The 16059-nt window shown below is 47.5% G+C and overlaps 1 protein-coding gene across 2 annotated transcripts in view; it reads left to right on the forward strand.

Annotated features, from left to right (window-relative positions):
• Positions 1 to 15825, forward strand: part of KCNJ15 (potassium inwardly rectifying channel subfamily J member 15) — a gene marked incomplete at its 5' end in the record, with an annotated part of 44690 nt that extends 28865 nt beyond the window's left edge. The window contains 2 exons of one of the 2 annotated variants that reach the window (XM_081087717.1): positions 5198 to 5286; positions 7505 to 15825. In XM_081087717.1, the coding sequence (XP_080943843.1) occupies positions 5214 to 5286; positions 7505 to 8631 (1200 nt within the window). In that variant the 3' untranslated portion in view covers positions 8632 to 15825. Of the gene's footprint in view, positions 1 to 5197; positions 5287 to 6426; positions 6503 to 7504 lie in introns of those variants that run through there. The other variant, XM_081087716.1, reaches the window with a different exon arrangement.
• Between the last annotated feature and the right edge of the window lie 234 nt (positions 15826 to 16059).

The following is a 16059-nucleotide window of genomic DNA, read 5'->3' on the forward strand; positions in this document are numbered from 1 at the left end:
GAGAGCCAAATTTTTTAAACTTAAACTATATAGGTAGGTACACTGTTATTAACTTAATTAGGGTACTCCTAAGGCTTAGGAAGAGCCACACTCAAGGGGCCAAAAAGCCGGATGTGGCTCGCGAGCCGCAGTTTGCTGACCACGGATCTTAGGATATTTCATGACAACCAAGAGAGGTGTCTGCCTATAGAATGGATTAGCCTTGCCATTGGCTCAGTGACCTGGAACAAATCACTCTCTTTTTTATTCTCTCCCCCTTCCCCCCAGACATAAAGTACAGTTTAGACCAGATTGGAACTCTTCAAAGTCCTGGAAATGTCAGATAAATGCCAGTTAGGCAGGTGTCTTTGCTGCAGGACTTCTCAGAGCCTCTACTGTACAAACACGTGGTATGATTCTCCAATGGGTGCAGACAGTGGGGTGTTTAGAGGTTTGGTAGGTAAAGCGTCCCGGTCATCTGACCACCTCACTTTCTTTGGGAACACCTGTAATCACCACGCACAGGAGGAGGCTGAGCAGGAGGCCGGCTAAGGTCCTTCTGGCTACAGCTCTCATGGCCCCAGAATCCAGGTTCCCTCCTCAGGCCTCCCATGTTCTCTGGAATGGTACCCACCATCCTAGAATAAGCCAGTGTGCCTGAACTTCTGTCCCCTGGGGCATTTCTCCTGGATCCCCCGAGACTTGCCCAGCAGCTACCATATTTGTTTATTTCATCCCATGGACTTTCTGTTTCTACTCCTTTGTTTCAAGATAGTGAGTCTGAACTTGCAGACAACCCAGTGTATGTGCTTGTGAATTTTCCATGCCATCTACATAATTCATTGAGCGGCGAAAAGTGTAGCGCCCACTCTCACAGTTCAGTCTCAGAACTGGGGAGCTCCAGGGACTTATTAGAAATGCAGATCCCAGGCCCCTCTCTAGACCTGCTGGGTCACAAACTCATGGTGGTGCCCAGCCAAGTGTGGGTCAAGACCTCCAGGTCATCCGAATGCTTCTGAACTTGGAGAACCAGGGGTGCAGAGGTGAGGAGCATGGACTCAGGCCCAGACCCTGTGCTCTACACCAGTTGCCTCACCTGGAATACAGGAATGATCGCAGTCTGTCTTTCAGAAGTGCATGAGAACTCAATTACTACATGGCGCCTTTGTAAGAACGGGCACAGGATGAACAACCAATCAATCACAGCTCTTTATCTAGAACAGATACTCAGAATGAGCAGAAATGAAGGTACACTGTGTTGCAGTGCATGTGCGAAGAGGTGCCCTCTGTGAGTGAATCTGAGGACAGTGGGTAGATGGGAGCACAGCTGCGGAGACAGACAGATCTGGTAGGCCAACATGGCCCTCCATGGATTAACTTTATGAACGAGATCGAATTATTTAATCTAAGCTTAGCGTCCTCATTTAGAACATTGAGAAAATACTTTGTTTCCAGGTAGAGAGGAGGGTTAGCTAGAACACTGCCCGAAGCTGCTTTTTTTTTTTTTTTTTTTTTTAAATATATTTTATTGATTCTTCACAGAGAGGAAGGGAGAGAGATAGAGAGTTAGAAACATCGATGAGAGAGAAACATCGATCAGCTGCCTCCTGCACATCTCCCACTGGGGATGTGCCCGCAACCCAGGTACATGCCCTTGACCGGAATCGAACCCAGGACCCTTCAGTCCCCAGGCCGACGCTCTATCCACTGAGCCAAACCGGTTTCGGCTGAAGCTGCTTTGAGAAGTATCTGTTGCCCCCTTCTCAGCAAAAGCCAGCAGCGACCTAATGATGATGGCCCCCTCACTGCCCAGTGTGTCTGTCCTTACAGACTGCCAGGCCACCACGTCCCCAACCAAGGGCTTCCTGCTCCACAGAACATTCGAGTCATGGTATCTAAGGCCCTATTCCTTGCCCTGAAAAGTTGTCTGGTCAAGATACAGATACATTTAAATATTGATTGAGAAGTATTTAATGAGAAAAGGTATTCAACTTTTCATTCCTTTCCTCTGTTCTCCTTCTTCCAGTTGGAATCTTGTTCATTTGGATTTTTTCTATTTCATGTTTTGTCACAGACCGAGATTTAGAGTTTACATTAAGGATAGCCGAAGGCTTTACATGTTTCTTTAAGCACAGCACCTTGTAGGTCAAGCCCATCACCCTACAGCACAAAATCTGTAGAAAGGGTGTCTGTAACCAGGCAGTCACTGGGTTTTGTCTCAATGACAATTCCAAGAATTCAATGGCTCGTGGCAACAGAAGTTTTTCTCACCATCTTATGAGTCAGCTTTGGTTCAGCTATAGCTTGGCTCCAAGTGTCCCCTCCTCCTGGTCCCCATAGAAGGTACAGCCCAACTCGAGCCTCATCTAAGACCGTGCTACGTCCCTCTGTCCAGGTGTGGCCCCAGTCACCCCGCCTCACACTCCATTGACCAAAGTGGTCACCTTCCCACATGGGACACAGGGGTAAAAACACACTCCCTGCAGGGACAAGCCCAGGGAGGGATTCTGTGGACAAATGCTGGTGGCCAATAACTGGCAGCAACAAACAAAGAGCAATGACAGCAATGAACGCAGCTCTGGGGTTAGATCCCAGTTCATATCTTCAAGGCCAAGGTCATTAGGGCAGAGGAAATGGGGCTGTGAATGTGCCACAATCTCAGCTAGTTCTTCCCCCAGTGGCAGTGTGATTCTCTGAGGAACCATGGCCGATTCCCCAGCCGCCCAGGAGCTGCCACCCTTCCGGCCGGCCACCCTCAGTCCGCCGGGCCCCGAGGGAGGGAATGGGGCTCCAGGAGGAGAGAGTCATTTCCCTGCAGACAAGGACCAGAGGCCGCCCTTGGGAATTCGCTGAGAGTCAACTTGGGGCCACCTCATCCTTTCTTACTGAGTATGTTCATTTCCAAGGCCACCTGGGCACAGCCATCCGTGTCCTCGGCGGAGATGGGCGGAATCGAGAAGTGGACTCAGAACAGTCAGACCAGCCACTGAAGCGTGTCCTGGGCGGCGGGGAGGAGCAGGGGACCACGGCAGGAGGCCAGTGCCAGAGGTCCCGTGTGCCGTGCGGCCACGGTCCCAGGATCCAAAGGGAGGATAGCTAAGCCTCACTGATTTTATTGTCAATTACTTTTAAACCTTCTGAGTCCAGTGAGCCCCCTGTCAAGCATTTCTTTGCCTACTGAATATTTAAACCTGTGTGCCTTTAAAGCGAAATTTAATCCAGGTATTTTGGATTCATAGCAAAAAAAAAAAAGGAAAAAGAAAGAGATCACCAAAAAATTGTTTTGTCAATAATATTTAACATCCAAGAAAGTTTTTTGAGTTTTTGAGCAACTTTTCTTACAAATTTTGCTTAAAGCCAAAGTTACAGTTCGAGCTGTACCCACCACCTCACTGAAGGGACAGAGAAGGACTCTCTGAGGCAGGAGAAAGTCCAGATTTGGGAACCTGCTGCCTCCCCAACTTTCATTTGGTCATGTTTCTGCAGGATCAAAGGCCTAGTTGGCCCCCCACCAGAACACAGAAGTTTTCCCAGCACGGGCAAGTGGAAAACTTCCAAACTTGGACTCAACAGGGCTCTAGGTTTTTAGAAGGTCTCAGTGTTGCACCAACTAGGACAAAAAAACACATTAATCCTCTAAAAAGTTAATACCTAGCACTGGTCCACTGAGTAGCTGGCATTCACCTAGAAAGATGGTATAGATTGGACATTCTGGAAACTAATCAACAGGTGCGTGCCTTGCCTGTGTGCGATAGTCTTACCTGAGAATGCCAAGAGGCGGTGGGGGTGGGGGGAGCGGAGGGTAGCACTTAACCTGTATGTCACGGCCTGGAGGTTCTCCACCTGTGTTCCCGGAGCCATGTGTCAGACATGCAAATTCTTGGGCTCCACCCAGACTTACTGAATCAGAAACTCCAAGCCTTGCAGGCGGTTCTGAGGCCGCTAAGCTTGAGCACCTGTGTCAGGTAGTGGCCAGCATGGGCTGTCGCCGGACAGCTGCGGAGAATTTGGGTGATTCACTTAGCCTGCTTGTGCCTCAGTTCCCTCCTCCGGAGAAGGAATAAAATACTGTAAATTAAGAGCATATGATGCCCGCTGGCATGGCTCAGTGGTTGAGCGTTGGCCTTTGAACCAGGAGGTCAAGGCTTGATTCCCCGTCAAGACACATGCCTGAGTTGCAGGCTCGATTCCCAGCAGGGGGCGTGCAGGAGGCAGCCGTTTCTATCTCTCCCTCTTCCTTCCTCTCTGAAATCAATGAAAATCTATTTTTCTTTTTAAAAACGCATCTGATAAAGTGTAAGTGATAAAGCAGGCATGTGAGTGAGGTTGCTGCTGGATCCCCACAGAGGGATGACGGAGAAAACACCCGGGAGAGCTGCGGGTAGAAGAGGCTACACAGGCTGGTAGCTGGGACCTCTTAATGCTAAAAGAGCAACGATTGCAATTATTTACAATCAGGGTGGATTAGAAAGGAAGCATGAAGTGTATGTACCTTTCTTTGTGTAAGACGGATAAGAAGTGTGTGCGAGTGTGTGTGTGTGTGTGTGTGTGTGTGTGTGTGTGTGCGTGGCTCAGGAAGAGGCATTTCAGAAAAGCAGGAGGTAACAGAACCTGTTGAATTGAAACTGATCACGTTCAACGCTGGCAGCTGAGGCTTAAGAACTCCGGCCTCATTCTTCCTGCCGTGAACCGTGAACCGTGAACCGTCCGTGTGAGGAAGGCGGGTGTGTCCCACCTCCCAGGTCTCAGCCGCCTCGCTTGCAAAATGGGTGTCAGATGCCTAGGTTTTGACAGTCCTTTCAACTCTGATGGCCTGTGACTCAACAATAAGAATGCGTTTCCACAGGCGGTAAAAATATTCTAGACTCTTCCCTTCAGTCCGCAGTGTTTACTTCCTCCGCACTTCCCCTTCCTGCCTCCTGCCCGCGGGCCAGTGGACAGTGGGCCTCAATGGGGGCCAGTTCACCCTCTTTCCAGGGGGCTTTACGGTGAAACTCCCTCCGGAGGGTGAGAATTCCCTCCTGAGGGCTGGGCTTGGGGCTGCAATTTAATCCTTAAACACTCCTGAGCCTGTGCCCTGGCACCATGCCAGACGGCCAGGGGTTGGAGATGAATCCTAGGCCCCAGCCCTTGGGGAGGGAGGAGCGGGGAGGGGGGTTGTTAAGGGTCAGTTTCTTTGTAAACACCTGTGAACCCCACGTGTCCCTCTCTCTTCCAGGCAGGAGCAGCACCCCATGGTAGCCAGGTGGGCGAAGGGGAGCCAGGACGGTGCGCCCGCCTTGAAGAAGACGGCTTCTGACCTGCTGAGTAAGTGACCAGGCAGCAAGCAGCTCTGGGGGCACGGGGTGCAGCGAGGGAGGCAGAAAGCGCCTCCCTTTGAGTACTGTCCACCAGCTGCTCTTTTCCACGGAGAGATGCTAAAGCCAAGACCCAGAGGCTCTGGGTCTTCCTCCCCAGGCCATGCTCCCCGGCTCTGCTAGGAGGCGCTGCTGGGGTCATGAGCGCTGACCCAGGCCTGCAGGAACAGGGCAGAGGAAGCGGATGCAGCTCTTCCCAGGCTGGCCCGCGGCCCCTGTGGGAGAGGTTAAGGCAGGAGTTTCGTGGCACAGCCTTCACACACCCAGCCAACTTTTCCAGTAGCTGCTTGTGCCCGCAGGACCCTGTGTATCACTCATGCTCCAAAACTGCAGCCTCCGTTTTGATTGCAGTGCTGGGATGGCATGCACTTTCCCGGGCAGGTTTTTTTTTGTTTGTTTTTTGTTTTTTTTAAGTGCATGCAGTTACTTGTCTCTGCGAAGCGGGAGTTCTGAGCTTGACTGTGCACTTGGGCACCCAGCATGGCCTCACTTCCAAACATTCCCCCTGGTCCCGTTCCCGGTGGCCACGGAGACGTGTGGCTGGCGGGCCCCCTAGACCCAGGCTCATCCATTAGACCTCGTGCGTTTCTTTTAAATGGATCCCCAATAAGTGGAATAGGCTTCGGTGGGTAAAATAACTTCTGAGTAGCTCAAGGCCCTTCTTTGCAATGGAAAAAAGAGAAAATGACTTTCCTTTCCAAGAAAAAAGAAAGATCATTCCAGGGGACATTCAGTAAATGACACCCTCTTGCTAAAGGAACAGGAACATTAAGAGCCCACAGTCCCCTGCATCCCCACGTGTCTGCCTGGGATGGGTACAGTTTCACTTTCCTTGGAGGGATTTGTGGAGGATTATTTTCAAACCCCCTATTGAGGTCCTGCTGCTCTAAAGCAAGATTATTGCATGAATCACAGACCGCTGCATACCAGTTCCTTTTTATCACGGGGATTTTTAGAATTTTTTAAAAAATGCCATTTGGGGTGGGAAAAATAAACATGCCAACCAGGTAGAGTTCCCCCTAATCACTCCCATTATCTTTTCAAGGAATGTAGGGGTGACTCATCTCAGTCACCAGGCAGGTACTATAAGATGCTGGGTGGCCTCACACCCAGCGTGTCCCTGTCTGTGAACCAGCACGCAGCGTGGGAGCCCAGCTTTCTTCCTGGCAGGTCTGCTGGCCCCACTGTTCCATCCTGCGCGTGTTTACTTGTTCTTTAACTCTTTAAAGTGCATGCCTGCGCTGGTTCCGCTTAGTTCTAAAGAAGTAAGGCAGAATGTGCGTGCCACCCCGGAATGCCATACCTGATATGGGATATTGATAGCACTGCTAAGATTAACCAGCATATCGATTAAGCTATTCGTCAAGCTTAATTATTCACTATGTGTTTGTTTGGGGTTGGTGATAACTTAGTCTTTTCTCATGTAATCAAGACTAGGGGAGGTCATGGATTCTAAAGTATTCATTAGATTGCGGCGGGGGGGGGGGAATAAATGGCTATTATAGGAAATATCATGCAAAAGGGTAAATTTTAAATATTTTTATTACAAGTTTTAAAAATGTGTATTCGTATTCTCCATCGCTTATCAAGAACTATCTGTGGATGGTAGATTTTAGTTATATCTATACTGACCCTATGCTTAGTCAACTTATTTTTAAATTCTCTACAATTGGATATTATGGTAGCTGGATATACATAAGCATTCCTAACACTCTGTGGGGTAGATGCATGCACGTATGGTATTGCAAAGGGACGATTAGCATCGTATTTTAAACGGCGGGGCGGGGCGGGGGGGCTTGGAGAAGGGCTCGGTTTTGGTTCTTTATAGCACTATCTCATTTAACCATCACAAAACCCTAAAGACTAGGCTTTATTCTCATTTTACAGATCAGAGAGCTGAGGTCCAGAGAGGTTAGTAACTTATCCCGGCTCACACAGCGGATAACTGGGAGAGTCCGCATTTAACCCAGGTTTGCTTGTCTCCAGGGCTCCTCACCTCACCCCACTGCCTTCCTCAAGTCCAAGTGGGTTAGTCTTGCCTGCAGAAGTTTCCTTCCTTCTGCCCATCCACATGCTTTCATACTCATGTCACATGTTTACCCTGGTTCCATCTTCTGGGCAGTCTGCCACTGTGACAGTGATAAAGTGTCTCTTTGTCGCTTCCTCAGGTGGTCCCAAGAGGCTGAGCATGGACCCAGTGCACCTCAGCATGTCCAGTGCACCCCTGGTGAGGCACTCGGACAGGCCCCGCGTCATGTCCAAGAGCGGGCACAGCAACGTGAGAATCGACAAGGTGGATGGCATATACTTACTCTACCTTCAAGACCTGTGGACGACCGTGATCGACATGAAGTGGAGATACAAACTCACCCTGTTCGCGGCCACGTTCGTCATGACCTGGTTCCTTTTCGGGGTGATCTACTATGCCATCGCGTTCATTCACGGGGACCTAGAACCCGGCGAGCCCATTTCTAACCACACCCCCTGCATCATGAAGGTGGACTCCCTCACGGGGGCGTTCCTCTTCTCCCTGGAGTCCCAGACCACCATCGGCTACGGCGTCCGCTCCATCACGGAGGAGTGCCCTCACGCCATCTTCCTGCTGGTCGCTCAGCTGGTCATCACCACCTTGATTGAGATCTTCATCACGGGCACCTTCCTGGCCAAAATCGCCAGACCCAAGAAGCGGGCGGAGACCATCAAGTTCAGCCACTGCGCGGTCATCACCAAACAGAACGGGAAGCTGTGCCTGGTGATCCAGGTGGCCAACATGCGCAAGAGCCTCCTGATCCAGTGCCAGCTCTCCGGCAAGCTCCTGCAGACCCACGTCACCAAGGAGGGCGAGCGGATCCTCCTCAACCAGGCCTCCGTCAAATTCCACGTGGACTCCTCTTCCGAGAGCCCCTTCCTCATTTTGCCCTTGACCTTCTACCACGTGCTGGATGAGACCAGCCCCCTGAGAGATCTCACCCCCCAGAACCTGAAGGAGAAGGACTTTGAGCTCGTGGTGCTCCTCAATGCCACCGTGGAGTCCACCAGCGCCGTCTGCCAGAGCCGCACGTCTTACATCCCAGAGGAGATCTACTGGGGCTTTGAGTTCGTGCCCGTGGTTTCTCTCTCCAAGAACGGCAAGTACGTGGCTGACTTCAGTCAGTTCGAGCAGATCCGGAAGAGCTCCGATTGCACGTTTTACTGCGCGGATTCCGAGAAGCAGAAGCTGGAGGAGAAGTACAGGCAGGAGGACCAGCGGGAGAGAGAACTTCGGACTCTCCTGTTACAACAGAGCAATGTCTGATGGCGGTGCCCTGGCCTCAGTTGACTCTGCGGCCATTTCCACATCCGAGTTCCTTCGAACAAAAACGTGTGGATGCATTTCTAAAATCACTGCACAGATGTGCTAAATCCATCTTCTCCTTTGATCTGGTGGCTCAACAAGAATCTCCACCTTCGAGACGGTTCCTTGTTTAAATGCTTTGTCTGAAGCAAACTCCCAAAGTTCAGATTTTCTAAGATGGGGCTACATTTGGCAGGACTTGGTAGGGCGATTGCAAACATGTCCTGCAGGATGGACAGACAGTCAGCATGCTGAGAGTGAAGGGAAGGCATTTCTCTATAAGGCTATCAGCTGTAATATAAGGTATTTATGCAATCCAATATCAAAGGCATTGTGGCCTTGAAATGTGGTTCAGTGTTCACTCACACCATGGTTTAAACTCTTTTCGAGCAGAGAAAATGGTATATGTTCTGGAGGCTATCTGTTAATACAACAAATGGAGCAGGGGGAGTCTGTACTCACAAAATATAATAATTCCATTTCTGCCCTTTCCCAGTGGATTTAATTGTGCAGCGTGAAATTGGTCCATCAGGAATTAACAGTTGTGAAAACATGTACGGATGGAACTGAGGCTGTTGTCAACACTAATTTTTGCTGGAATGTACTAGCCTCTTCCTATTCAACATGTGGCTCCCTGGCCGGCAGCATCAGCCCCTTGAGAACTTATTAGCCACATAGAGGCCCAGGCCCTGCCCCACTTAGAGAACCAGAGTCTGTATGTCTCCGCACCCCCATGGGACTCACGCACACTTGAGTTTGAAAAGCTCCTCTCTGGGCAGTGCATTCAGAGTAACCTCGGAAGCTGCGGGACAGTGAGGGTCCCCTGTCCACGTGGCCTCCAGATCTGTCCTTCCTTCGGTTCTTCACTGCACCAAGCTTCCTTTCAGCCACTTCTTTCCTGATCTAGTGAAACACCTTGTCCACAGGGGAAGCGTCACTGACAGTCCGAGAGCCAAATCAAACTCTTGCAAGTAATGGTCGCCTCATTCACACTAAGTACACACACGCACACGATACGCCACACACGTGCGCACGTGTACGCACACGCAAGCACACACACACACACACACACACAGGGACGCACACCCTAGCTCTTGAAGCATGATGGTGGAAATTATCAATGAAAGACATTTGCAGTTAAAATTTTGTTCTCTAAGATGGGGAGCACTGGGACTTGGAGGAAATGGGGAAAGTGGTGGGATTCAGATTGTCGGTGAAATGGTGATGTGGATGTCACCAATGGCAAGTGTGGTCGTCTCTTGATGTTCCCAGATTTCAAATGTCCTTTAACAGAAAATGTGGCTGACGCCACTGACCTGGAGCAGCCCAGCGAACGCAGGGCCAGGATAATGGGGCTAAAGTCGTAAAGGTTCAAAGAACAATCTCAATGCACAAGAGCTTTTGTCTTATTATTCAGGAAGTTTTCTTCTGTTTCTGTTATAATTTTATGGCAGATTGTCTTCGATCTTAAAAACATTACATGTAGTTAGATATGACCCCTTTTATTGTGATGTGTGATTTTTTTATTGTATATTGTGGTCTAATTGGCAGAAGAATAATCCCAGGGGCATGTTTACAGATTTTCCGTTGCACAAGTAAATTCTTCTCACAGTATTGCCATCAATGTCACTTGGAATGCGATCAAGGTTAGGGGTCTTACCTGCTTATATTGTATATGGTACAATGATGTAGCACAAGATTGAAAAATCTCTTTTATGTTCACTTAGCAATCTACTTCAGCCAAATGTGCAAGACGTGATCACGTGATCTTTCGCACTAAACGCAGAATAAACATGCAGTGTCTTAAAAGCCAATACTCGTGGAAGTCAATAAGTGATATTACAGTGTAGTTTTTCATACGTAGGTCTAAAGTCGTGGCTGGTTTGAAACTTAGCATTTTCCAGTAATGTTTATTATTACTTTCTACAAAACACTCTAATGTTGACATGCTAACAAAAAAGGATTCGGATGGCCAACTGATTCTATGTGAACAGTCTTCTGACTGAAAGAGATGCATGCTTGACCCTCCAACTAAGAAGAAGTCAAACTAATGGAGTGTTTTTGACCCAAAAAGGCTTTTGTGTTTTGAAGGATTTCCAATGCACCAGGCCTTCTCAGTGAGACCATTCAAAAATGCCATGTTCCATCAGAGAAACCACAAATCCATGTCTTATTTCAGAAATAAGATGTTAGTTATACTTACATGGTACCCAGTGGTCCCAGAAGCATAGCAACGTTTCATTCATTGGCACTCACAGTGGGCTGCCGTTGGGATGGGGGTGGAGGCATCCAGGGGTGCCCTTCGCCACTCATGGGGATGTTACCGCTCAGAGAGGAGACCAGAAATTGAAATAGCTGGTTCAAAGTGGGGAGATGCCATCAGTGAGCGGACCAGATGTTTAGAGGCATTTACACAACACATTGAGTTAAATTTTCAATTTTTAATTGACTGTGATTTCGCTATCACTGAAATGTAAAGTAAGGTGTAGAGACATGTGACGCTTCTATTACAGGATGGTCCTTTCTCCCTTGCTTAGGTCCTCAGTCCTCTTATATCACCTGGAGGAAGGAGGAAATAGAAAAGCAAGGCAAAGAAGGCGCAGGGCCTTTGCACTGGTAGCTCAGTAAAGATCATCTCATCCTCGGCCTTCATTCACTACCTTGTCACTATGGTCTAAGACATTTGATCACGTGACATGAGGAAGACTTCCAGTCTCTCAATCTCCGCTCTTTGAAACAACTAGTTTTGAATCCAGGTTATCTCATCATAGCTCCGTGGGACGGGACTCTTTAGTGAGAGGCATCAACATTTGCAGTCTTGGTTTCCAAGCTCTGAGTGAGCACCCAACTTCCCGCACTTGACCCTGGGTAGATCCTAGGCACAATTGATGTTCTTCCCCTGGGAAGATGTACACTTGAAGGTCCAAAGCTTAACATTTCACTTCTAATGGATTAACTGCGCACATGTTGCCCTTTGTGAGTTTCAGTTTATCTTTAATCAGAATGACCGGCCAATCAACCAAACCTCTGGCCTGTGGGCCACAGTGAGTGGTGGGTGTTGGTTCTCAGCCTGAAGGGTCTAGGAGCAGAGCCGAGACTCTGCACAGTTAGAATGTGCAATGAAATGATATGTGAGAACCTAATTGAGATTTTAAAGAACAAAAGAGTTAACTTCTTGAGGCATTGGTATTTGTCAGTAAACTGTTTTTCTTGTCATGTTGTTCTGATTTTTTTAAAGAACCTAAAACAAAATCTTCGCTTTTCCAGTAAGGAAGGCACTGAGAACAGTATAAAAATTGAAAGCTAGGGGTTGACTGAGCACCTCTCACGTAAGCCCTTCTCCCAGCGGACAAGAACTTCTTTGCAGGCAAAGCTAGGCCTCATCTTACATTACAACTGACTGTCATTATGCCTCTGGCTTCCCAGGAGGACCAGTTTTCCCAGTCTTTCAGAAACACTGACGGATTAAGTCCAATTCCCCCCCAAAGTTTTTCCACTAAATGCTGACTGGCACGAGGCAGAAATAAAGCTTCAGCCCTTTCCCTTTGTTCTCATCCTCTGTCCGTCTCCTGGGGACTTGGTGTCCCCTCAGCTTGATCTGTGGGGGTTGGCTGTTCCATCCTGGCTGTCCATTCCATCAAGTCAGATAATCCTGTGGGTTCAAAATAATCAATCCAAAATCATAATCCTTGGACGATTACGGTAGATGCCCAAAAACTGGAGATAGGAATTTTTCTTTTCCAATTGCTATGTTGCTGGTGTATAAACATAGAAGACCAAGAAAAAGCTCTTGATTAGAAGTGATGGGTAATTCCTAATAAAATTACAAGAATTGATTGTGTAAGATAAGGACGTCATTTTTTAAAATATATTTTTATTGATCTCAGAGAGGAAGTGGGAGGGACGGAGAGGTAGAAACATCAATGATAAGAGAGAATCATTGATCAGTTGCCTCCTGCACGCCCCACACTAGGGATTGAGCCCATAACCTGGGCCTGTGCCCTGACTGGGAATTGAACCGTGATCTTCTGGTTCATAGGTCGACATTCAACCACTGAGCCACACTAGCCGGGCAGGACATCATTTTTGATACATGCTTATAGAAGCCAAAGATGTCATATATGTATGTAAATGCCATATAACTCTGACTATAATCCCAGAATTAGGAATGCCAGGCTTGCTGTGTATGCAGGGCACGTCCTGTACTGCATTCTGATGGACTTTATTGACATGTTCTAAATGTCCTATCTTCATTTTTATCAATAAATTACAAAATTGCATAGGTAGTTAGAAAATAAACCTTCACATGTAACTGGATGTCTTGTATACTTATTTGCTAATGCTGCCAACCTTACAGAAAGTATTGACAGAATCCCAAACTATGCCCTTCTCTAGAAGAGCAAAGAAGAAATGTCCCTTCCTTTAGAAGCTAGTTTTCATACAGCTATTCCAAAAGAAAATTTTCTTGGCTTGCTCAATTAGTAAAATAAATGTCAACCAATCACTGGGGGCCTTTGATACAGTCTGTGCAGCATAGAGCAGGCCGCTATTTGAGCCCGTCCATCAAGGAGAAGCCTCTAGTGTTGGGCTCAGAGCCCTCCTCCACGTGGTATAACGGAGCCCTCATTCCCAACCCCCTGCTGGAGAATCAGGCCAAGCCAAGGGTTTTGTGGTCCTGACCAGCAGTGGATGGGCAAAGTCAAAGATGAAGGAATCACCCTGAAAGTCCATCACCAAGGTTGTTGCTTAGCAACTCTCATTTCATGATGTAGTGCTTCACTGTGATCTTTATCTGAGGTCAAATCTTATCTAGTATCATGCCTTCCCACTCCCTTAAGATATCCAAAAATACTCAAGTTAAGGGTAGAAGCCCCTCAAAATTAGACTCCAATGGAGCTATTACAATTGATTATAGAGTACCTATTTCCTAAAAAAAGTCAGAAGTTGTTGACTCTGAGCTAAGAAATGTGATCTCTTTGGCTTATTGTAACTACTATTGCCACTATTGCAAATGTCCTTCATATTGTTTACAAAGTAAAGAGCTTCCAAGAAGGTGTTTGGAGAGGAGTTCAAAGAAATGCTTTTGTTTTTCATTCACTGTAATTTAACTATATTTTTCATCTGCAATCAAATCTTAAGAGTAAGGATGTTGTATTAAAACAAATCGCTGCAGGAAGTATGACTGTACCAGGGACTTTTTACAAAAACAAACTTCCAGATCACAAGAGGAAGCTGTGTTTGTGCGCCGCCAGAGTGTAAAATAGCAGCCAGGAGAGGAAGGCAGGGTAACGGCCAACTTGGATCTATTTTTGAAGAATTATTTCTGTAGGGTGTCATGGAATTGTAAGTTACAAAAAAGAACGTTTTGGTAAACAGACTGCTGGATTCCAAAAGGACCCACTCCAAAATACCACTTACTGGAATTCAAGGGACTGTTAGGAAGATTAAAATCCCAAGTCACACGTGGATTTTGCAAGCGAACAGTCCCACACCTGGCAAAGCCTGGCGGTGTGCTCTAACCAGCGTCTGGATCATGCCTCGGTCTCCTGCCATATATCGCTCTATGTCTGATCGCTATACCGTGACACGCAAGTGTCTTTGCTTTCCTCTGATCTTAACATGGTCTTAAACTTGGATTTGCCTTTAGCAGAACAGTGACTCATGTTCCTCACGGTTGAGCTGCTATGGGGTGTGAGTTGGAAATCTCACACTAACCGATATGTACACCCTGTCACCGCTGAGCCGAAGCATCCCGCATCAGCTTTAATGATGTGCTCTCATGGTCTACAAATCCATACCTCTATTTGTCAAACCATTTCTTGTTTGCATACGATCTCCATCACCTTTCTTTGTTAATACGTGGAATCACTCTAATCTGTGAAACAATAGGAAATACAAATGTAATAAAGCCAATTCCATAGTCTCGAATCTGTTTATTTCATCCGAGTGGTGCCGGTGCTGTTGTGGTGCCCTGCGGAGACGAAGCTAATATTTCCTGAGAGGGCTCAGAGGTAAACTCACTCAAAACAGCTGTTTCCAATGGTTGCAACGACAGTCATTTGTGGATGGCTCCCTCCTAAGAACTTACAACGTTAGTTTCCATCAGTGCCTAAAGGTCTGCATTTTGCTTCCTTTCTCATCAAAGAAAAAAACTGAAATCCCTGCCTCACCTCTATTTTTTAAAAAATTTTGGCCTTGACGCTCTATTGATCATTTCATTCTAGCAAACGATTAAAGATCAAGTCATTATTTCACAGCAACCTTTCAGCACCTTACTGCCTACCAAAGTCCCTTACATCCCATAGCTCGTTTACTTTGATGGATTAAAAGAAAGAAAACATAATTATATAAGCCTTAAAGACACCAGTGTGGGTGACAATGTAAAGCAACACAGCTATTCAACATCCACATGGCAGAGATAAGCACCCAGGGACAGCTGTCATCCTGGAAGCACTTGCCTGGGGAAACACACAGGAGCACACGCAGACACGTGGCTGCCACAGGATTACACATAGACACGTGGCTGTCACAGGAGCACCCGCAGGCACGTGGCTTCCACAGGATTACACATAGACACGTGGCTGCCACAGGAGCACCCGCAGGCACGTGGCTGCCACAGGAGCACAGATGGGCATGTGGCTGCCACAGCTCCAAGCTTCTAGTGTCTCTTTGGGAGCCTGCTCTTTGAACGTTGGCTCATTGGCTGCACCATTCTCAGTGGTGGCAAGACTGTTTTTTGAGTAAGCATGTTGACAGCTGGAAATAAGAAAGGCTGGTCATAGAGCAGGAAGTCAACTTTGTGGATGCTGTTTGGGGGAAAAAATTACTAAGACGCTTTCCAGAAAGTGTGTAGTAACCTGGAATACAGCGACGAAGCGCGTCTGCAGGACACGCTTTATTCATTTTAATCTGCAAGGAATTTCCCAGACACATGTTATTTCTACTCTTGCCTCAAGCATCTGCTTGCCTTATGGGGTGACTTTGGCTGGGAACTGACCCTCCATGTCCAAGACATAAGACAACTTTGCCTTCACCACACCATGGCGATGGGGCCATGACTATGGGAATTGTCACAGCAGCATTGGGTTCTGGGCTGGGAACACGGCATCCTGGCAGCCATGGCCCTCCTCTCAGAAGTCCTTGACTTTGTTCACCTGTCATAAAAAATGTCAAACAAACAAGCTTAATGGTTAAATTTTCATGCAGAAGTCCCTCTTCTTCCCCAAAACTGAATATTTTTCAAGTTTTCTACCCCTTTATTTGAATGTAACACGTCCATGATACTGCTCAGCACGTGGGATAGTTGAATGTCCCAAATGTGTTTTCCAGCCCCAAGGACCGCCCTCGCTGTCATTCTTGGTCTGTCTCTGTTGAGTTTGTGAGATACCC

The sequence above is a fragment of the Myotis nattereri genome, assembly GCF_964212035.1.
Source record: "Myotis nattereri genome assembly, chromosome: 3".
Lineage (NCBI taxonomy): Eukaryota > Metazoa > Chordata > Mammalia > Chiroptera > Vespertilionidae > Myotis > Myotis nattereri.